Source organism: Pezoporus flaviventris, unplaced genomic scaffold, assembly GCF_033815535.1.
Source record: "Pezoporus flaviventris isolate CSIRO_AGI_PZ_B2104156 unplaced genomic scaffold, CSIRO_AGI_Pfla_v1 ptg000010l, whole genome shotgun sequence".
In the NCBI taxonomy this organism is placed as follows: Eukaryota; Metazoa; Chordata; class Aves; order Psittaciformes; family Psittacidae; genus Pezoporus; species Pezoporus flaviventris.
Genome location: NW_026892558.1, coordinates 1,522,558 through 1,541,734, shown reverse-complemented (window position 1 = coordinate 1,541,734; position 19,177 = coordinate 1,522,558). Strand labels below are relative to the sequence as shown.

General features: G+C 45.4%; 3 protein-coding genes and 3 non-coding genes across 17 annotated transcripts in view; all 6 read right to left on the bottom strand.

The window, feature by feature from the left end:
• Nucleotides 1-6,938, bottom strand: part of DYM (dymeclin) — a 224,463-nt gene extending 217,525 nt beyond the window's left edge. The window contains exons 1-2 of one of the 11 annotated variants that reach the window (XM_061450486.1): nt 6,844-6,938; nt 3,069-3,182 (exon numbers count right to left, since the gene is read on the bottom strand). The gene's annotated coding sequence lies outside the window, so the exon portion shown is untranslated. Of the gene's footprint in view, nt 1-3,068; nt 3,183-6,677; nt 6,747-6,843 lie in introns of those variants that run through there. The other 10 variants (XM_061450488.1, XM_061450489.1, XM_061450485.1 and 7 more) reach the window with 10 other exon arrangements.
• Nucleotides 1-18,730, bottom strand: part of RPL17 (ribosomal protein L17) — a 117,160-nt gene extending 98,430 nt beyond the window's left edge. Inside the window, exons 1-6 of one of the 2 annotated variants that reach the window (XM_061450503.1) lie at nt 18,563-18,730; nt 18,426-18,466; nt 17,348-17,482; nt 16,770-16,868; nt 16,060-16,251; nt 15,532-15,578 (exon numbers count right to left, since the gene is read on the bottom strand). In XM_061450503.1, coding sequence (XP_061306487.1) covers nt 15,532-15,578; nt 16,060-16,251; nt 16,770-16,868; nt 17,348-17,482; nt 18,426-18,466; nt 18,563-18,602 — 554 coding nt within the window. In that variant the 5' untranslated portion in view covers nt 18,603-18,730. Of the gene's footprint in view, nt 1-15,487; nt 15,579-16,059; nt 16,252-16,769; nt 16,869-17,347; nt 17,483-18,425; nt 18,467-18,562 lie in introns of those variants that run through there. The other variant, XM_061450502.1, reaches the window with a different exon arrangement.
• CUNH18orf32 (chromosome unknown C18orf32 homolog) lies at nt 10,252-14,516 on the bottom strand. The gene is made up of 3 exons (XM_061450504.1): nt 14,378-14,516; nt 12,538-12,789; nt 10,252-11,917 (listed from the first exon to the last, which is right to left on the bottom strand). Exons 2-3 carry the CDS (start codon nt 12,763-12,765, stop codon nt 11,843-11,845), a joined length of 303 nt encoding a protein of 100 aa, XP_061306488.1. The 5' UTR covers nt 12,766-12,789; nt 14,378-14,516; the 3' UTR covers nt 10,252-11,842.
• On the bottom strand, nt 15,915-15,986 carry LOC133267892 (small nucleolar RNA SNORD58). The gene has a single exon (XR_009742909.1). It is a non-coding gene; the product is annotated as a small nucleolar RNA SNORD58 (small nucleolar RNA).
• LOC133267893 (small nucleolar RNA SNORD58) lies at nt 16,541-16,614 on the bottom strand. Its single transcript, XR_009742910.1, has one exon. It is a non-coding gene; the product is annotated as a small nucleolar RNA SNORD58 (small nucleolar RNA).
• Nucleotides 18,693-18,762, bottom strand: LOC133267894 (small nucleolar RNA SNORD58). Its single transcript, XR_009742911.1, has one exon. It is a non-coding gene; the product is annotated as a small nucleolar RNA SNORD58 (small nucleolar RNA).
• Between the last annotated feature and the right edge of the window lie 415 nt (nt 18,763-19,177).

The window sequence follows — 19,177 nt, the reverse complement described above, 5'->3', positions numbered from 1 at the left end:
ACTGCTTTAATCCTCACCCCAATGCACCTCGGCTTTGACAATCCTCTGCCACGTTTCATCAAATCCCAAAGTCTGAAGAAACTTTCTGACGAAAGAGATGTTATTTCTGTCCATCAGTGAAGCAACACAGCCCTCTGGGACACAAAAGGAATCACAGGATCACAGAATCCCAGACTGGGTTGGGTTGGAAGGGACCTTAGAGCTCATCCAGTTCCAGCCCCCCTGCCATGGGCACGGACACCTTCCACTAGAGCAGCTTGCTCCAAGCCCCTGTGTCCAATCTGGCCTTGAACACTGCCAGGGATGGGGCAGCCACAGCTTCTCTGGGCACCCTGTGCCAGCACCTCAGCACCCTCACAGCAAAGAGCTTCTGCCTAATGCCTGGAAGCTTCTCTATAGTGTCCCTGGAGCCTTCTCTTCTCCAGGCTGCCCCACCCCAGCTCTCTCAGCCTGGCTCCAGAGCAGAGCTGCTCCAGCCCTCGCAGCATCTCCGTGGCCTCCTCTGGACTTGTTCCAACAGCTCCTATTAAATGAGCACTGATACTGGAAAACCAAATAGATTTGATGTCAGCAGCTAAACTGGAGTTTCTCTTCCCTAAATTATCTGTAGTTACTTATGCTCACTTCCAGAAAAGAAGGCAACACTCAACAGACCCTGTAATTTAAATTGCAGTTAACTCACTGAAGCATGCACGTAGGTATCTGAAAAGCAAAGTGACACTGCTCCCTCCCTTAAAAGGGATGGCTTTGCAGCTTTCCTTGCATACAAAGTGTTTATTCCACTGTACCTGCTTGGAGAATTGTTTTGGTGTTGTTAGTGAGGCTGGGGAAAAAGAACACCCAACAAGAGATGTGACTTGATCTTTCTTCATAGATAAAAAGCAGTCATACCAATATTTCACTCACAGCAAGAGATCATTCATACCCCAAAATGAGGTACAAAAGCATATGAATTTGAGGTTTACCAATTAAATTGGTAACATTTTGCTAAAAAGTGATGATGCAGAAATACATGGCAATAAGAATTCATGCCTGTAACACGAGCTTGAGGGGGAAAGGAAAAATCTTCACAATCCTCAGAATACAGGAAATTATGCCTTTTTGAATCAGAGAAAAGCACTGAAACAATCTCTGCTTTTAAAGCATGTTAATGAGTCAAAATATTTGAGCTAAAACTTAATGCCTGGCAATCATCAAATGCAGTCAATCCACCACTAAGAATTCACGTTCTTTTATACGCCAGCCACTTACAACCAAGCAGCTTGGGAGATTTCAGAGCACAATTAATGCATCCTTCATGACTACAAATTAAAAACGCTTCCTACTGATTTTAAGTTAATGACTATTGCAGGAAAGACCGTGCTCATTTTACTTTTCACTGTACTGACTCGTAATCTTCCTCCCCTTTTCTGCTGCATGTTTGGCAACCACTCCTTTCTCCAGTTCCCTCTACCCATACCCCTTAATCTTCCAGACTGAAGGTGTTCAGACACATACGGTGACCCCACAAAAAAGAGAAAAAATAAATAGCTTTCAAGATATTGTTCAAATTGTCTATTTGACCAATATCTAGAAATATCTCTATTTTTCCTCTACCCACTATTTTTTAGACTCTATCAAGTTTGATAGTTACTGTCTGAGGTCATGAAAGTCTCCACTATGTCTACAATCTTTTAAAATACGTTTTTCTGCACCACAGGACACTAACCATTCACCAGGTACCAAAGTGTGTTTCCTTAAAGCTCAACACCTGAGGACAGATGTATTTATTAACTGCTGTCCAAAAGTACAACACAATTATGAAGTGGTCCACACAATGCTTAAGTACAAGAAAAATAAAGAAAATGCCATCTTCAGGTCTTTAGGTAGCTCTCAATAAAAATCATCTGACTTGACCACTCTTTAGTCTGCTGGATGAACAAACACAGCATTTTTTTTCATCCTCCTGTAACTTGTTCTAGTGCCTTCCTCTTCTGCAGCAAGAGCAGCACTGCAGTGACATTAGCGTGGTCCTTACAGGTTTCACTGAAGCCTAAAGAGTCTTGCACATAGCAGAAGTGATTAATCTTGATAGATTTACTGCAGGCAAAGAAGGCCACTCAAAGGGAAGGCGAACAGCAGCTGCAAAAACCAGTGATGATACTGTGTTTTCTGCTCCAGTTCCTTTCCCACACCATTTTACGTAGGAGTCAGTCGTCAATAAAAGCCTAATTCTGAAGAGCACAATCTGCTCACTTCACAACCCACCTACAGGACAGTTGTTCTGCTCACAGCTGAAGAAGGGATTTTTCAAGACCTTTTTGGTTAGGTGTATTTCAAGCAGGAGAAATGGGATATGAGCAGGAGAAATGGGATCTTGCGGTTGCTGACAGAACTGCTCAACAACAGATGCTATAAATCACCTTTGCCTTCGCCAGTTCACCCTCTGGTAATCTCAGAGTTTGCCATAAGGTGCTCTGGAAAGGAGGTGACAGAAAAATGAAAACCTAAATTCTATAAATGAGACTAAGATGTACAGCTTATCTATTTTCCCAGTGCCATCCCAGGAGCCTAATACATATTTTCCATATAATCACTAAGCAACAGGTTACTGTTGTGGTGATCAAATCCCCTGATTTTGATCACTAAGGAAATGCCTATTTATTAATCTCAAAATAGCTTATTTCAGATATACTATTGTCACCATCACTGGTTACCTTCAGAGTCTTGCCCCCAAATGGAACTACTGACTCATAGGGGGAAAACATCATCAAAACGTTGCTCAAACTGCCCTTCTCTAAAGTTATACATGATCAGAAAAAACTTGACATAAAAATGCCATTCCTTCTTACTGCTCCAACCTTTTGCCTGAGAACAAAAACTTCTGAAACACACTGCTGTAAAAAATATGAAAATGTTACATTATGGCTCTGGTCACCAATAAGGAAATATATGTGGTAAATACGAATCTTGTTTTGAAGACCTAAACCCCAAAACTGTGCTATCTCCACCCACCATGTATCAGCCCTTACATTAGCACATACCCATTAAGTGGGGTAGAAACCCATTAAGTCACACAATCGATTTACCTCTTATTTACCTCTCTCTCCCCACTCACAATGTTTTGTCAGAGGCAAGACAGCAGGAACGTACCAAGCCTCCTGAAGGAGCTTTTCCAGACAGGATGCGAATCCCACAGACACCTGTTAAGAAGTTCAGAGAGACTTCATTTAACTCTTACAAGTAAATAAGCATTTATAGCATTTAAGTACTTCTTTGTCTAATTTACACACATTCAACAAAACGGATCTTTAGTTCATTTTAAAATTAAATACAAAATTTATAAATTCATTATAAAGTTCAATATAAAATTCCACAAGATCTGTTAGGGACTCTTTAATTTTGACCCTTTTAATGCTGCTAATTACACTCCCACACTAAAACACAATACCTGTGGCTAAACCTCCCTGAAGGTGCAAAAGCCTCTAAAATTTGCCAGGAACTAACAAAATTTTAACCTGCAAAAACTATAAAGATCCTTTTCCTGACCTCCTACATAATTCCAGTCACAGCATTTTATTAAATAATTACTGCATCCAGCCTACCAATTTGAGAGTGGAATGACAGCACCAGTTTCAGAAATACATCCTGTCACAGCGGGAAGGAGAGGTGGTGTGGAGGCAATTAAAGAAATAAAATTACCTCTATCCTCACTCTTACATTCCTACATGCCAAGTAAATGTCAGAACTCGAACACAGCAAGTGTTTTCTGGAAGACATGCAGAGATAATTTCTGTAATTTGATTAGCAAAGCGCCATTAGAAGGGAGGAAGGCTGGGCAAGCACTGTGTAAAAGGATCCATTTTTCTCCACCTGTTAAACAACCACTACAGGCATACAGCATATTTTTCAAAAGTTTCAAGCAGTGTAAATTCAAATACTAATCCTGCTCTTTGCAGTGCCCAGTTATTTCTTTTAAAGGTTTCATTTGCCCTCACCAGTGAAACCCCTGCGCTGTACTGGAACTATAAAGTGAGAGGAACAAACTGAAGTTTAAACAGGAACATCAGTGGAATAAGGAGCTTAAAAAATAAAGAGTATGCCCAATACATACAAAGACTTGACTTCACAGCTTAAGAGTATCCTGCATATCAGTACCAATATTTCTGGTTCAACCACAACTTCTTACAGTGGCAAAAAAGACACTTTTGTTACCATGGTCTTCAATGGTACAGTTTTACACAGAGTACATAATAATCTATTCTGGATTATAGTGCTGAAAATTTTGTTTGTTATGAAAATGTTTTATGATTATTGATGAATTTGCCCCCACTTTATTTTTTAATAATCATTAAATCTACCTAAAAAAGAACCTCTAGTAATTCATTAATTTACTAACATAATTAAAATGGGCAGCTGGGTTGGATATAATACAAGTCATGCTAAACTTAACAAGATTTAATAATCTGCATAGCTAGTGGTTTGGTACAGTTATCTCTTTATGGAAGGGATGTTAAAATTATTGTTACAGGTACTTAGGATTTTCTCCCCATTTTACTCTCAGATATAAATAAATCTTGTGTAACGGCCAAAATGATGTTTAAAAAGTAAAAATAAATCAAACTCCTTTTAAGCTTCAAAAAGATGCTTAGATGTTCATTAAAAGGTCTGCAGACCAGGTAGATTTTGCTGTTTCAAAGCTTATACAATTATTTTGGCATCTGTACCCTTCACACAATTGGGAATTATGCATATTTTTCCAACAGAGCTATCTGTCTCTGTTTTAACTGTCTCTCACAGATAAAAATCTACCCAGAGCATAAAAAAGCATGTTATACTGAAGGCCAAATCTGTTTTGCATGTACACATAATTTTATACAATATGACACATCATGATTTATCTCACCTATCTCCAGAGTCTGCTGCAAATGAAATTACACTTGCCAAAGTGCGCAATTAACACAAGGTGCAGTGGGCTTTTCACTCTAGAGAATACACTTTGAAGAAATATCGTTATCACCTTTAACCATGCACTTTAATATCAGCTCACCAGCCACCAAACAGGATTTCTTACTTCGTAATACCTTCTGTCAGTCACCGGCATGTTAAAAACACACTGAGATCTTCCTGTTCATCTGATTAAAATTGCTGGAAGCACCAGAGCCATCTAAATTCGTTATGAATTTGCTATAAATACTTTCCTACTGAATTTATCATAAAGTATTAAGCATTAGAAGCTGTGCTACTAAAAGATCAGCACAGGATAGGAAGAGAAGGAGCTGATGGTCGCTTCAGCCAGATGAGAGAGCTGTCCATGGACTTCTGCTGATGCAGCAGCAACATGAAAAGAGAAAACAACCCAAGGAGAGGATGGAATGTGGCCTCCCTGAGCTCCTGGCAATTTAAGGAGCGAGGACACATTGTAACTCACCCCAAATGGAGCAAGTTCATAGAATCATAGATTAGTTTGGGATGGAAAGGACCCTCAAAGCTCATCCAGTCCAGCCTCCCTGCAACGAGCAGGGACATATTCATCTAGACCAGGCTGCCCAGAACCACATCCAGCCTGGCTTCAACGGTTTTTAGTTGGGAATTGACTAAATGGGGGATTGCACAACCCAGCAGCCTGTGTCAGGAAACTGGAACCAACCACCCAGGAGCTCCTTCTGCTCCCCCACACTCAGAAAGTGCCCAACAGGGGAAATATTAACAACCTACTTACTTGAAAAAAATACCTCAAATGATTGTAACTGCAGCCCAGCATGTTATCCCTCAGTGCATGCAACGGAATAAATGAGATTACAGCCTCGCTACACTTGGTGCAAAAGATTAAACACTAATAATAATAATTATAGAATCATAGGAACATAGAATCAGAGAGCGGTTTGGGTTGGAAGGGACCTCAAAGGTCATCCAGCTCCAACCCCCGCCATAGGCAGGGACCCCTTTCACTAAAGCAGGTTGCTCCAAGCCCCATCCAGCCTTGCCTTGAACGCTGCCAGGGATGGAGCATTTATATCTAAATTTGTAACAGTTCCTGCTACCAGCTCCTGTTTGAGGTCAATTTGGTCCAGGTAGAGTTAGTTACCAATAACAAACGAACAGTGCCTGGTGTGAAAGAATACAAGATAAAGCCTGGTATCTGTTAAGGTAAAAACTCTCTTTTCAGCTAAGCCATTCCCCACTCCTGCTAATCATTACCCCTGGAAGGAATGAAAACAAACAGCCACGAGTGACCACGAGGCACAGGGCGCCTGAGCAGGACCCCTGGACACTACAACTACAAAAGAAGAATAGAAAACACGACATTTTATACCGTTTTCACGAATAATAAGCGTCATTAAGAGCGCAACACCAGCAATGCGGGGAGAACGCTCTCCTACACGCTCTGACGCCTGCACTGTGGCGACAGCAGCAGCCCCGCAGCGCTGAGGGACCTCCGGAGACCGGGAGGGCCGAGGGGCCACAGCGGGGCCGCTGCCCAGGAGCGGGCACCGGCAGCGCCAGGAACTCTCCGCAGGTTCAGTGCTGAGCGCTCCCGCACGGCCGCAGCCCCTCCATCGCCACAGGGAGCGGTGGCAGTCGTGACAAGGGATAACCGGAACCCTGAGGGCGGGCGGCAGCTCCCGCTAGCACTGCCCGGCGCCCACCCCCTGCGGCGGGCCGGGCCCGGAGGCACCGCCGAGGCCCCCGCTTACCCGGTCAGCGGCGCCCCGTCCGCTCGCACCGCAACGCCGCGGGGCAGGAGGCGGCCGGTACCGCGGGCCCGGCCCGGTACCGAGTGCGGCTTCGGCGGGTCCCCCCCGCCCGGCCCCGCTCCGCTTCCCTCAGCGGCCCGCGCCCGCCGCCGTTGCCCGTACCCACCGCCCGCGTCCGGCCTTCCACGTCGCCAACGCGCAGCGCCGCGCATGCGCAAAGGTCCGCGGGGAGAGTGAAGCGAGGCGGCGCGGAGCACGCCGGGAAGTGTAGTCCTGGAAGGGGGACGGGGGGGTGGCCCTGGACTGCGGTGCTCCAAGCCCCTGTGTCCAACCTGGGCTTGAGCACTGCCGGGGATGGGGCAGCCACAGCTTCCCTGGGCACCCTGTGCCAGCCGTCGCCGCTGCATGTGGGATAGAGGAGGCCACGGAGATGCTGCAAGGGCTGGAGCAGCTCTGCTCTGGAGCCAGGCTGAGAGAGCTGGGCTGGGGCAGCCTGGAGAAGAGAAGGCTCCTGAAGGGGAGACCTGAGAGCACCTCCAGTGCCTAAAGGGGCTGCAGGAAAGCTGGAGAGGGGCTTGGGACAAGGGATGTAGGGACAGGCCAAGGGGAATGGCTTTAACCTGCCAGAGGGGAGACTGAGATGAGCTCTTAGGCAGAAGCTCTCCCCTGTGAGGGTGCTGAGGCGCTGGCACAGGGTGCCCAGAGAAGCTGTGGCTGCCCCATCCCTGGCAGTGTTCAAGGCCAGGTTGGACACAGGGGCTTGGAGCAAGCTGATCTAGTGGAAGGAGTCCCTGCCCGTGGCAGGGGTTGGAGCTGGAGGAGCTTTAAGGTCCCTTCCAACACCAAGCACTCTGTGGTGCAATGATCTCCGAGGTGGTTTTTTGCTGGTTCTATAAATGCCCAATGGCTCCTTCAAACGGGAAACCTTTCCCAGTGTGATCAGCCCAGAGCATAATCCCATTATCACGGTGCATGATGCTAAATACGCAGCCCAGTTCTTACACACACCTGTAACTGGGCTGTGCAAGCCAACAGCACGTGCGCAAAGCTGGGGCGCAAGCACTGCAGACACATTGCCACGTAAAGCAAGTATCTTGGCACAGGGTTTGGCGTCATGTTCGTATGGTGTTTTATCAGACCGCCACAGCAATAAAACCCGTGCAGAGCCAACAGTGGCTATAGAACAGGTAGGACTGTGTGCACAAAGGAGCTGAAATACAAGTATTGCTGCATCTCCCTACATGTAAACACTCCAACATTTCAAGTACATTATGTTTCAAATACAATGAAAGATTGAGCAGTATGATCGAAAACCACTTCTAAAGCAAGAGACTCACAGTGTTCTAGGCCATTTCAATTAAACTGCTGCAGTCAGGTTCAGTGAAAAGCAGAAGTAATGACAGGCTGTGAAACACAAAACACGGTTTGGTTCAGTGAGCATGTTCCAACAATCAGAAAACTGCACAGGGAAGATAATCTCTTCTTTCATGTCATTCAGTTTAATGAAACAATTAGTTCTCATTGAAGGCAGATTTAGTTAATCTAAAGTGTAAATTGAGTTTCTTGTCATTTCCTTTACCTGCAGCCTCTGAAAAGACTGCTCTGTCAGCAATCATGTTCCGCATTGTGCAGAAATCAAGGAGGAATGACTCCAAGGACTTAAACTCAGCAGCATGCCCAGCAGCTCCCACAGGGCTGGAGCGTGATTGCTGCATTCGGGTAATGACAGCATATTGTGTTCCTGTCATTATATCAGCTTTGCAGATAGAACTTAACAGTGTTCTGTGAGCACATCTGAATAAAGATCATTTTCCACAGAATTGGTTGTCAGCTTAGACATCCTTGGAGGCTGATCCCATTCAATTTAACCTGCCAGAATTTCCTTTGCTTGCAGAAATCAGGCCCATCAAAATAATCAGCAATATAAAACTTTCTCAACTTCTATTTAAGAATTTTTTACATATACTTGCTGGATTTTTTAAGGTGTACTTCAATAATATCCATGCCTTTGGCAGTCAGCTACCTATGCAAATCAGCATATAGAAGGTACCATATCACATCTAGACCTCGCCATGGAGAAAAAAAAGTATTTTAAATGAGTCAATTTGAATAATTTTTCAAGTATTTTCAAATATTATTTTCTTCCTCCATAGTATTCAGATAAGACCAGACAGCTTTAATAATGCTGACGACTTTAGGACTAGATCTGCAGAACTCTAGTCCCTAAAGATTTCTACACTGCAGTTTCCTAAAGGTCTTTGGCATAAATGAAGCTGTTCCTTGGCCTCATAAATCTTAGATGTCCACTGCCACCATTAGCTGCCTGGGCCCTTTTGTAAACCTTGCTTTTAGTAATGAATATATGCAGATTTTCTCAGTTAAATTTACTTGATATTGTTCTCTCGTGCGAGTATTTCCTTAATCTCTGCCTACTTACCTTTCTCAAGGCTTTGTGCACGTCTTTGTCTCTCAGCAGATGATTCCTGCGCCCTTGCCCAGGCTTAGGCAGTTCCTTTGCTTTTTTACTATTCACAACACACAACAGGATTATTGACCTGTTCTTGGAAAATTACAAGAACAGAAGAGTTGTTGCACAAATCTCCTGCCCCGACTCCCAGTGAAGCTCCTCATTCTGGAAAGTTTTGTGATGTAGATTACTCCTGTGGGTGTTAAACTGCAGCTAACAGAAGCACCAAAACACCATCTCAGAAAGCACAAATCCCGCAATTTTGCTTGCATTATCTGCCCATTTTGCTTTATGCAGTCTCTCCAGTAGTGGTGAAACTGGTGTTTAAACAGCACACAGCTAGAAGCCTCACTCAGCTTTCAGTCTGATTTACCATACAGTTTATTTTCCCTGTTACTGTCTGAAGCACTTCCTTGTATAATCATAACCCAAATAATTATGCACACTTCATAATCAACTGCACACACTGACAAAGAGTCCCAGTACAGCTCTTGCTCTACTTTTTGTTGTGTTTGCAGCTGTTAGAGGTGAATTTATTACCCCCAAACCTGGGCCTGTCTATGAGATGCCCAGCATTTCACAACAGTGGCTAAGGTTACCTGCCCTGGGGCAGGAAACACTGTGCAAGAGACAATCTTGACAATGCAAGAACTCATGTTCAGCTGCACACCTGCAAGGACTTGCTTCTCCAGCCCTTTGAATGGTGCTGTGCCTGACCTCAGCTCTGGAGTGCCTTTCTCAGGCAGTTTACTCCTTCCACATCACAAGGCAATTTCAGATAGAAGTTCCAAGCTTTCAGATTTAGAGCATGAGCTTTGACAGAGGAATTTATTGTTTGGGGTGACGAGGCGGTTTATTTGTTTAGAAAACCCAATCCACCACGGCAGAGATTACATCCACACTTTACCAGGTGAAATTCTGATGGATAGGGTTGGGATGGATGGATGGATATGGTTATGATTCATTGCAACACTATGGGTGAAATATTCAAAGATAAAGGACAAAAACAACTGGGAAGTAGCACAATTCCCTCACTTCCACTTTCCAATCCCTGTCGTTTCTACTACACAATCCACATAACACCACCCATGAAAAGTTACAGGAGTGTACATTTAGTACTGTTATCTTTTATTATATGAATTACATCATCTGTGCATACTGACAATAATAAAACCAGGTTTCCATATCACAAAGAGCAGGAACTTCACCAGTCTAAGAGAAAGCTGTAGCTGTGATACGCTGATCACATGGGAGTAACGTTCCAAGGATGATGCAAAAGCTCTTTAAACAGCAATACCAAATTCACTTCCTAAGACTAGCTCATTAAAGGAGAGCAAACAGTTATTACACAACATCTTACTAGTTTTCTGCGATTCATCTCATTACAGGATTAATGGTGTAACAGGAGGGGGGCGATACCCAGCTGCAAACAATGCGAATCAGTTCACACAAGACCTGACAAAACCAGGTACCAGCAGAATACAGGCATTTGGCTGGCATCAAGCTAGTCTTCAGGATAATTATCTTCTATGAAGAAATGTGGCCACAAGAACAAGACCTGACCTCAGGAACAGTTCAAAGATTACATATATGCTTTTTTAAGCATACTTTTAGGAAAACGGTAAATCCAGAATGGCTGAAATGGTTTTGTCTCGAATCTTTCAATGAATACTCTGGTTTGGCAGAGGAGACAAAGCATGAACTATCATTTCCTTACTGAGCACAGGGGCATTTAAACCACCTCACAACTACAGTACCATGTTGGGAGGCAGGTCTGTTCCGAAACATATCTTCCAAGGAAGAGGTAAAGCTGGACCTCACTAATTCACTTTCTCTATTCCAAAGTCAGTAGTCTTATGTTCTCCTTCAGCCTGCAGCCTGTCTCCAGGTTTTCAAAGATTTGCTACGACTTTAGATATTTGTAGCTCAGAAGCCTAAGAACAACTGTATGAAGTACCTTACTTTCAAATAAAATCCTGGTTTATTATCATTCAACTTCCACAAGCACGTTGAAGAGATTTTAATTGGATGTTTGCTTGTTTAGGTTTTTTTTAAGACAGAACTGCACCATTTTAAACCACTGCAACAGAATACAATGCAACAACTTCCTTGCATCGTGCCTCTGCTGCTCCCCTTCAGGAAAGAAAGGCACAGTGTTTCAAGGAAAACAATTAATGGAAATATGAAATCAAGACTTTCTGCTTTAGCAAGCTAAGTAAATTCTGCATGTAGCATAATTCCTTTAGCTCATCCACAGATTTAACATGAAAAATCTAAACTCTTAACGATGATGCTTCTGCCGCAATACAATTCATGGCTCTTTAGCAAGCAAGAGCAGCTCTAGTTTGAAAGCCTGAAGTACTGCACTAGCAGTTAATGAAACTAAGATGTTAAGATAAATTTATCTTCCAAAGCTTGACTTAGTCGTAAGTTACTGAACCTAAACTCTAATCACACCAAATCAATTATAGATGAAAAGTAGTTCCAGTGAGGAAAACAAAGAACTTCAGTTTTTTAAACATTTTAAATTTAGAAATGTGCTAGCTGCCATTTGAGTTTGAATGGCGAAAGAGACCTTCTCCTGTGAGTCATAAAGGGAGTTTATTCAGCTAAAACGTGCAAAGAAAAATGTCTCAAAGTGGGAGCAATATTACCAGTTCATATTGGACACAAGCGAATAAATTATTAATTAATTCCTCTAATCCGCTTTCTTGTCAGAAACTTCTGTGGATCTTTTTGCAGCAATTCCATTTGCAACGCCATTGCTTTCAAACTGCAAATAAAAGATAGCATCATTAATGGAATGTCAAAAAAGGACTTTGCACCTGGAACAGTAACAGCTGGTGATGGAAATGGCTTTCAGAAGCAAGGCCAGGGGAGATCCTAAAGAAATCTGCAGCAAGAACTGGGACAGAGGCTTCTCTTTAGATTTACATATCACTACTGCTTCAGGAGGGAAAAAAACGCAGAGATAACAGACGCAAATCTCTGCATTTTGTTAGAGAAGATAAATACTAAACGCACAATTTACACACACCAAACATCTTCCCACATTGCAAGTGGAAGAGCTGAGGAGGGTTTTTTTAGTTCTGCTTCATGTATCTGGTGTGATGTGCTCATTATTTGACTTTCTCCTTGTCTCAAAGAATAGCCAGTCATTTAAAAAAATAATAAATTAACTGTTTCACAAAACAGGTGCACTTCCTATCCTTCCAAGACCTACCAAATAGCTGAAGCAACTATCCCTAGCTGTATTTCTACCACTAACTCTCTTTGCTAAGAAAATAGCCATAAAAACACTTATAACAACAACCGTTTACTCTTCTGTGGTGCCCACCCTGAACTATCACCAGGCGCTTTTAATCCCCAGCTAGCTGAATGCATTAATCTTACTTTATAAATTCCAGAGCCATCCTCCTGATCTCTTTTCGTGGCTGAAGGTGCCCTTGGATTTCCAGTGCTGCCTCCTTGACCTTCTTTTGTGGCTGTTGTTTCTTGCACAGCTTTCTTGGGCCATACGCGCTTCACGAAAGGTGCAATAACGGGATAGATATAGGGCTCAAGGAATTTCTTGTAGACCCAGAGGAGAACAGGAATGACAATACAGGGAATGCACACCATGGCTTCCTCTTGTTTGTGACAAAGCTGGAGAGGAGAAAAGAAAAACAACTTAGGATGACAAGGTTGTATGCTGTGAGATAAGAAAACAGTCTTTAATAAATAAAGACTGTAGTTGATATTCATGTATGAAAGACACTTTAGATATAAAATCCTTTAACCTTAGATTCTTAATTATTGTTCTGGATTCAAAAATGCTGTGCATTACAATGTTATAAAGTCCTCAACAAGACAAACATTCTTGGCATTACAAAAAAAGAAAAGGTTTGCTATTAATTCATCAGTCCCATAGCAGAAACTTAGAAAAAAAAATACAGAAAAGTTCTTGCTTAAACCACACAAAACTAGTTGAAAAATAAGCTGCAGCTAACAGTTCACTCCTTACTATATTGAATCAGAGGGGCCAAGAGGTTTTTCTCATTCCTTTTTGACTTAAGGTGAAACTAAATGGCAGGAATCCGGTCTATCAAACAGTTTGCTGCTACTGAAGGGCAGACAGGTGGGTAAGTGTAACAGAATCCTAGTCAGGGATTGAGAAAAGGATGATATCATAGAACCATGGAATGTTTTGGGTCAGAAGGAACCTTAAAGCCCATCCAGTTCCAACCCCTGCCACAGGCAGGGACACCTTCCACTGGAGCAGCTTGCTCCAAGCCCCTGTGTCCAACTTGGCCTTGAACACTGCCAGGGATGGGGCAGCCACAGCTTCTCTGGGCACCCTGTGCCAGCGCCTCACAGGGAAGAGCTTCTGCCTAAGAGCTCATCTCAGTCTCCCCTCTGGCAGGTCAAAGCCATTCCCCTTGGCCTGTCCCTACATCCCTTGTCCCAAGCCCCTCTCCAGCTTTCCTGCAGCCCCTTCAGGCACTGGAGCTGCTCTCAGGTCTCCCCTTCAGGAGCCTTCTCTTCCCCAGGCTGCCCCAGCCCAGCTCTCTCAGCCTGGCTCCAGAGCAGAGCTGCTCCAGCCCTCGCAGCATCTCCACGGCCTCCTCTGGCCTCGCTCCAACAGCTCCACGTCCCTCTTGGGCTGCTGCCCCAGAGCTGGATCAGGACTCCGGGGGGGGGGGGGGGGTGTGTCTCCCCAGAGCGCAGCAGAGGGGCAGGATCCCCTCCCTGAGCAGCTGCTCACGCTCTGGGGCTGCAGCCCAGAACATGGGGCGGCTCTGGGCTCAAGCACTCACTGAAGTCAGGTCATGGGGAGCTTCTCCTAACCCAGCATCTCCAAGTGCTTCTCAGGGCTGCTCCATCCAGTCTTCCCCAGCCTGTGTTTGTGCTTGGGACTGCCTCAGCACAGGTGCAGGACCTCGCACTTGGTGGAATCCCTTTTATCCCACACTAATTCTGTACCATCAGACAAACTATCACACAATAAATCCTTCTCTCTCCCCAGACCAGAAATATGAGACAATGTGAATGAACACTGGCTTCTGAAAGCCATTCAGAAAGACAATTCAGCTACTCCCTCTGCCAGATACCAAATATTCCAGCAGGGTATTGCAGGTATATCCACCAGCTAACAAGCGTGCCTGAAGGGAACACTCAGCCTGCCCCCGAGGCAACAGCAAGAGTGCTCTGGAGCCACTTCATGTCAAGATACCAGCTGAAAAGTACATCATACCTGTGCCAGATGAAAAAGGAAGCCTCTGGAAGCGTAACACTGGTCCTAAGATACCAAAGTTCCGTTCATGAGGTTCTTCTGCTTGGTGGTGCTCTGTGGCCTGGTTAGCAGGTAATTTTTAGAGGAAAAAAAAAGAATAATAGGGCAAATGGTCACATTTTAATAGCTAGCTGATCTCTTTGTGATACAAGCTTTTGTACCACACACACACATTAGGGTCAGCAGAAAGAACATGCATGACATGGCAAATTCAAATGGTCTTTGTTTTGCATGTTTAACTCGGTTGTTAATTAACTATTATGGAAACAAACCAAGGGTGCACAGACAAAAGGTAAGGTTTTTCCTTCTTTTTCCACAGAGGATGAGCCAGTCCAGAAGGGCCGAATCACACAACACGTTCCGGTTTCTGCAGCCCCGGAGCACTCCTCGGTGGCCAGCACAGCCCTCCCGCTCCGTGCAGTAGTTTCCGCCCTTCCCCGTCCACGTAAAGCCTGGAGAGCGGGGCCTTCCCGACTCGGTGAATCTCCTCAGAGGAGCGTTCAGACCGAAGCGCTGCACACCTCAGCAAGAGCTGGGCACGCCGGGATACACCCGGTTAACGCAGAGGAGCAGCGAGCCCCCGTGCAGCCGGGATGGAGGCAGAGCACGAAGGGCCCAACGGGGGAGGGGGAGCAGCCGCAGCCGCAGCCGCAGCCGCAGCCGCAGCCGCAGCCGCAGCCCCGGCGGTGTCCGGCCGGGCCCGCACTCACCTCAGCGGGCTCCAGCCCAGCTCCGATACGGGTCGCCTCAGCCTCCGCACGGAAGTGGCCTCCGCACGTCCGGTCGGCGCAACCGCCAATGGGAAGTGGCGGCGTATACGGTCAGAGGGTACTGTCCCGCCCCTTGAGAAGCGCCTGCGCGCTGCGCCGCACACTGACGGCGGTACGTGGCCCCCGTTAATTATCCCGGTTAATTAACTCGGTTATGGGTGAATAACGCCCGCACGGCACCATCACCTCCACGGCTGAAGGAATACGAAGAGGGCAGGGCTAAGGGACGAACCCGTGACAGCCAGCCAGCACCCCCCAACACCCTGCCCCACAAAGGCTGAGACACACAGAGCCAAAGCACTGGAGTTTATAGTATTTATTTCTGTACACCAGCGGCAGCATGCTTACTCCCGAGCCATGAGCTTCTGCTTCTTCAGCTTCTTCTGGGAGATCTGGAAAACAAAGAGGGAATGGAGAAAGTGAGAACAGGAGCCTACAGTTCCCCTCTCAGCCACCCCTTGCACAAAATTCTTGGAATTGCAAGGAATTCCTTCCCCTGTTCACAAAACCACCCATCGATCATACCTGCACTCGTGTTTTAACAGTATTTACCATACTGTTATGTAAGTGTCCTGACAAGTATTAATTCGCCTAGACAGTGTCAACTCAACTTACAATTTCACCACAACACTCTGCTCCAGCAGAGCAGCACAAACCATTCCCATAAGAGAGACCTCAGCGAAGCCATCTCCCTCCTTCTCAACATTGCATCTACAGTAAACAATGAGGTCGCTCAGAATTGGCATGGAATTTTTTTTCACAGTTGTTCGAAAGGTGTCCTAAGATCATCATCACAGCAACCCGTTCCACTGCAAGCAACAGTGCACCAACCCTCCCATCCCTGGATGGTGACACGGGTATGACGCTTGGTACCTTTTTCTTTTGAGCAACCTCCTCTTCCGGCTTGGGGACAATCTGCTCCTTCTCAGTGAGGATCATCTCGATGTGGCAGGGGGAGCTCATGTAGGGGTTGATCCTGCCGTGCGCTCTGTAGGTGCGCCGGCGCATCTTGGGGGCCTTGTTGACTTGGATGTGCTCGATGACCAGAGAATCCACATCAAGACCCTGGGCAAAGGAAGAAATTAAACCTGTCACTGGGTTTTCCTCTTCACATCCATCATCTCTGCACAAAAAATGAGAATAACCACTCCTCCGTGCATGCTGGTGCTGGAAAACAGGAACAGCTGAACCTGGTGATGCCACAGTACTGGTTGCTTGCCAAGGAAGCACCAACATTAAGTCAGAAAACCAGACTGCACTGCCATGTGCCACAACAGATTTAGGAGAGGATACACATAAATATAACCAGAAAACAAATAGAGAGATATGGAAGAAGATACCTCAAAAAATGATGATGGCTCAGAAAAAAAAACTTAGCATTTTTTCACAGGTACTCCAAAGGTGTCCTAAGATACGTCATCACCGCCATCAAACTTCCCAAATTAATGTCACGAAGGTAAAAACTGCCCCAAGGTTTTGCTTTGGTTTGTAGTTTATAGGAGCACTAAACCACACTTGCTCCACCTTGCTGGGGAGCACAGCCACACAACCTGACACAAGTGCTCTGTGTCTGTAATACCCACCTTGAGCTCAGCATTGCTCTCCGCATTTTTGAGCATGTGCAGCAAGAACTCTGCGCTTTTCTTTGGCCAGCGTCCCTGTGTCCAGCCCCACTGCTTGGCCTGAAGGAAGAGGAAGAAGAGTAAGAAACGGAAAAAGAGAAGAAGAAAAAAAAAACAGGAAAAAAAAGGAGGGGGAAATGAGGAGGGAAAAATGGGAAAAAGGAAGAGTAAGGGGGAGGAGGGGAAAGAACCTTTGTCCCAGTATAACACTACCTGTCCTTTATGCACTGTTAACTCACCATTACATTGCCTTAAAGGGATACCAAACTAATTAAATTTCATCACGTACTTGACACTGTAAGTATGTGCAACACTTCCTGTACTAGAATTAAGTATATGAGTGAATCTTTTCTCTCTTGAGCAACCTGGCCAAGTGGAAAGCGTCCTTGATAAGCTTTAAGGTACCATCAACCAAAGTAATTGAACTATTTTGTATTTTAATACACCCATCACCACTAAAACCACCGGACTGCTCCTCACACTGTCCTTCCCTCCCATCAACCAAACACCTCCTCCCCTTGTTTCACCCCAGGCCTCACCTGGGCACATCTACCGACACCCCCGTTGTAGCGGCGGAAAGGAACGCACTGCTTCTTCAGGGTGACATCTTTCAGGTACTTGGTAGCCTTGCGGATGTGCATGCCCTTGATGGCCTGGGCTGTCTCACGAGTGTTCTGGCAACACAAAGCACAGCAAACTTCACTTTAATGCCATCTTTCCAAGTTATAAAGTGGGTAAAAGCACTCCTTGCTGCTTCCCAGGTCTTACTTTTGCTACAATCGCAGTTTAAAGCATCACGCACACACAAATGTAAAATAACCAGCAACACTATAGCTACTATTTTCACTACCTGCTTTTCTAACCTCTGTTATGAGTTTCACTACTAAACTTACAGCTCTGGAGACATCTTTATTGGTTTCTACCCTGTACCTCGATCTTTCCAAGCAGAAAAAAAACAGAATTTTAGTATTTATGCTTTTCTGAACTCCTCTTTTGCCACTAATTCCCAAAAGTAAAGAAAGCACCTGAAGGATAAATCCTTACTAAAATGTCAAGCATGACACCTCAAGGGATGTGTTGAGGTAACAAACCATGTAAAGAAACACCAAACTACATAGTTACCTATGCAGGGAATTATTAAAAGGAGAAAAGGCCCCGGAAGAAAAATCAAGTTAAAGCATCAGTGTTTCAGACAGCACTGGATAAGACCATCAGAAAGTAGCTACACTCCCACCTGATAATATAAGAGCAAAAACCCTCTTCTCCTGTGTAACAGCAAGCAGAAAAGCATCTCCTCAGCTCCAGTTCTGAGCTTAACTTGAACGTTTCAGTAGCCCAGTTCCTCCTGCTAAATTCCCTGCAGATGCTTCCCTACTGCGCTTTATCTATATAAAATACAAAGCTATTTAGGGCGCACCATCTTACTTTTGATCCTGTGGATGAAAACCACTACATGCAGTCAAACCAAACACAGGCCCTAACCTATGCTACCACCCCTAAGTAACTATGTAAAGATATGGAAGAGTAAAAGACATGTATTTCGAAAGAAAACCTAATAAAATTACCAAAAACAACCCCCTCAAACATTGCATTTTTTACTATGTGAATGCTGCATACCTTGAAATGCACTCGCAGGTTGGATCCCCGTGACTTGCATGCTGCGGAGAAATAAAACCATTTTTTGGAATTAAAACCTTAATGGGTTCAGTAAAGCCCCCCGCCCCGCGAACATTCACAAAACCTCTACAACTCACATTTCGTGGGGTTTTCCGGGTCCAGAGAGTAGCGCACCATCTTTGTTGCTCAACTGCAAAAAACTCGTTATAAATAACCTGTGTTAAGCTTATAACGCAGACATGCAGAATGTTCACCTCATGCCCAGGCGCTGCTCAGAAACTACGCTTAACTCTTCACAGTTAAGTCTGAAGGTGTCCTAAGGAAATCATCACCGCAGCTGCGACCTCCCCCGCAGGCCTGCTTCCTCCTCATACCACCAGACACCCCCGGCTCCGCAACCTCCATCCGTCCCACCCCGCAAATACCGCGGGCATCCGGAAAAGGACAGACCCCTTGTGCCCCACCATGGGCTCCCTGGGCGGGATGGGCCCGCGATGGGACCGGATTGAGGGCGCGCCCCGGCCGCCATCGCTTCCTTACCTCAAGGCTGCGGCGGGGAAAGAGGAAGCGCAAAGGCTGCCGGGAGCGGGGAAGAGCCGCCAGCTCTCGCGAGAGGTCGGGCGCGATCTCGGCCAGGGAGCGTCGGTGAAGTGCGTTGCCGGCGCGGGGCGAAGGGCGGTGCAGGGACCGTCGATAAACGCGCGGCAGCGGATGGGAGCGAGAGGTGGCTCTGACACATCTCCGCTGTCCAT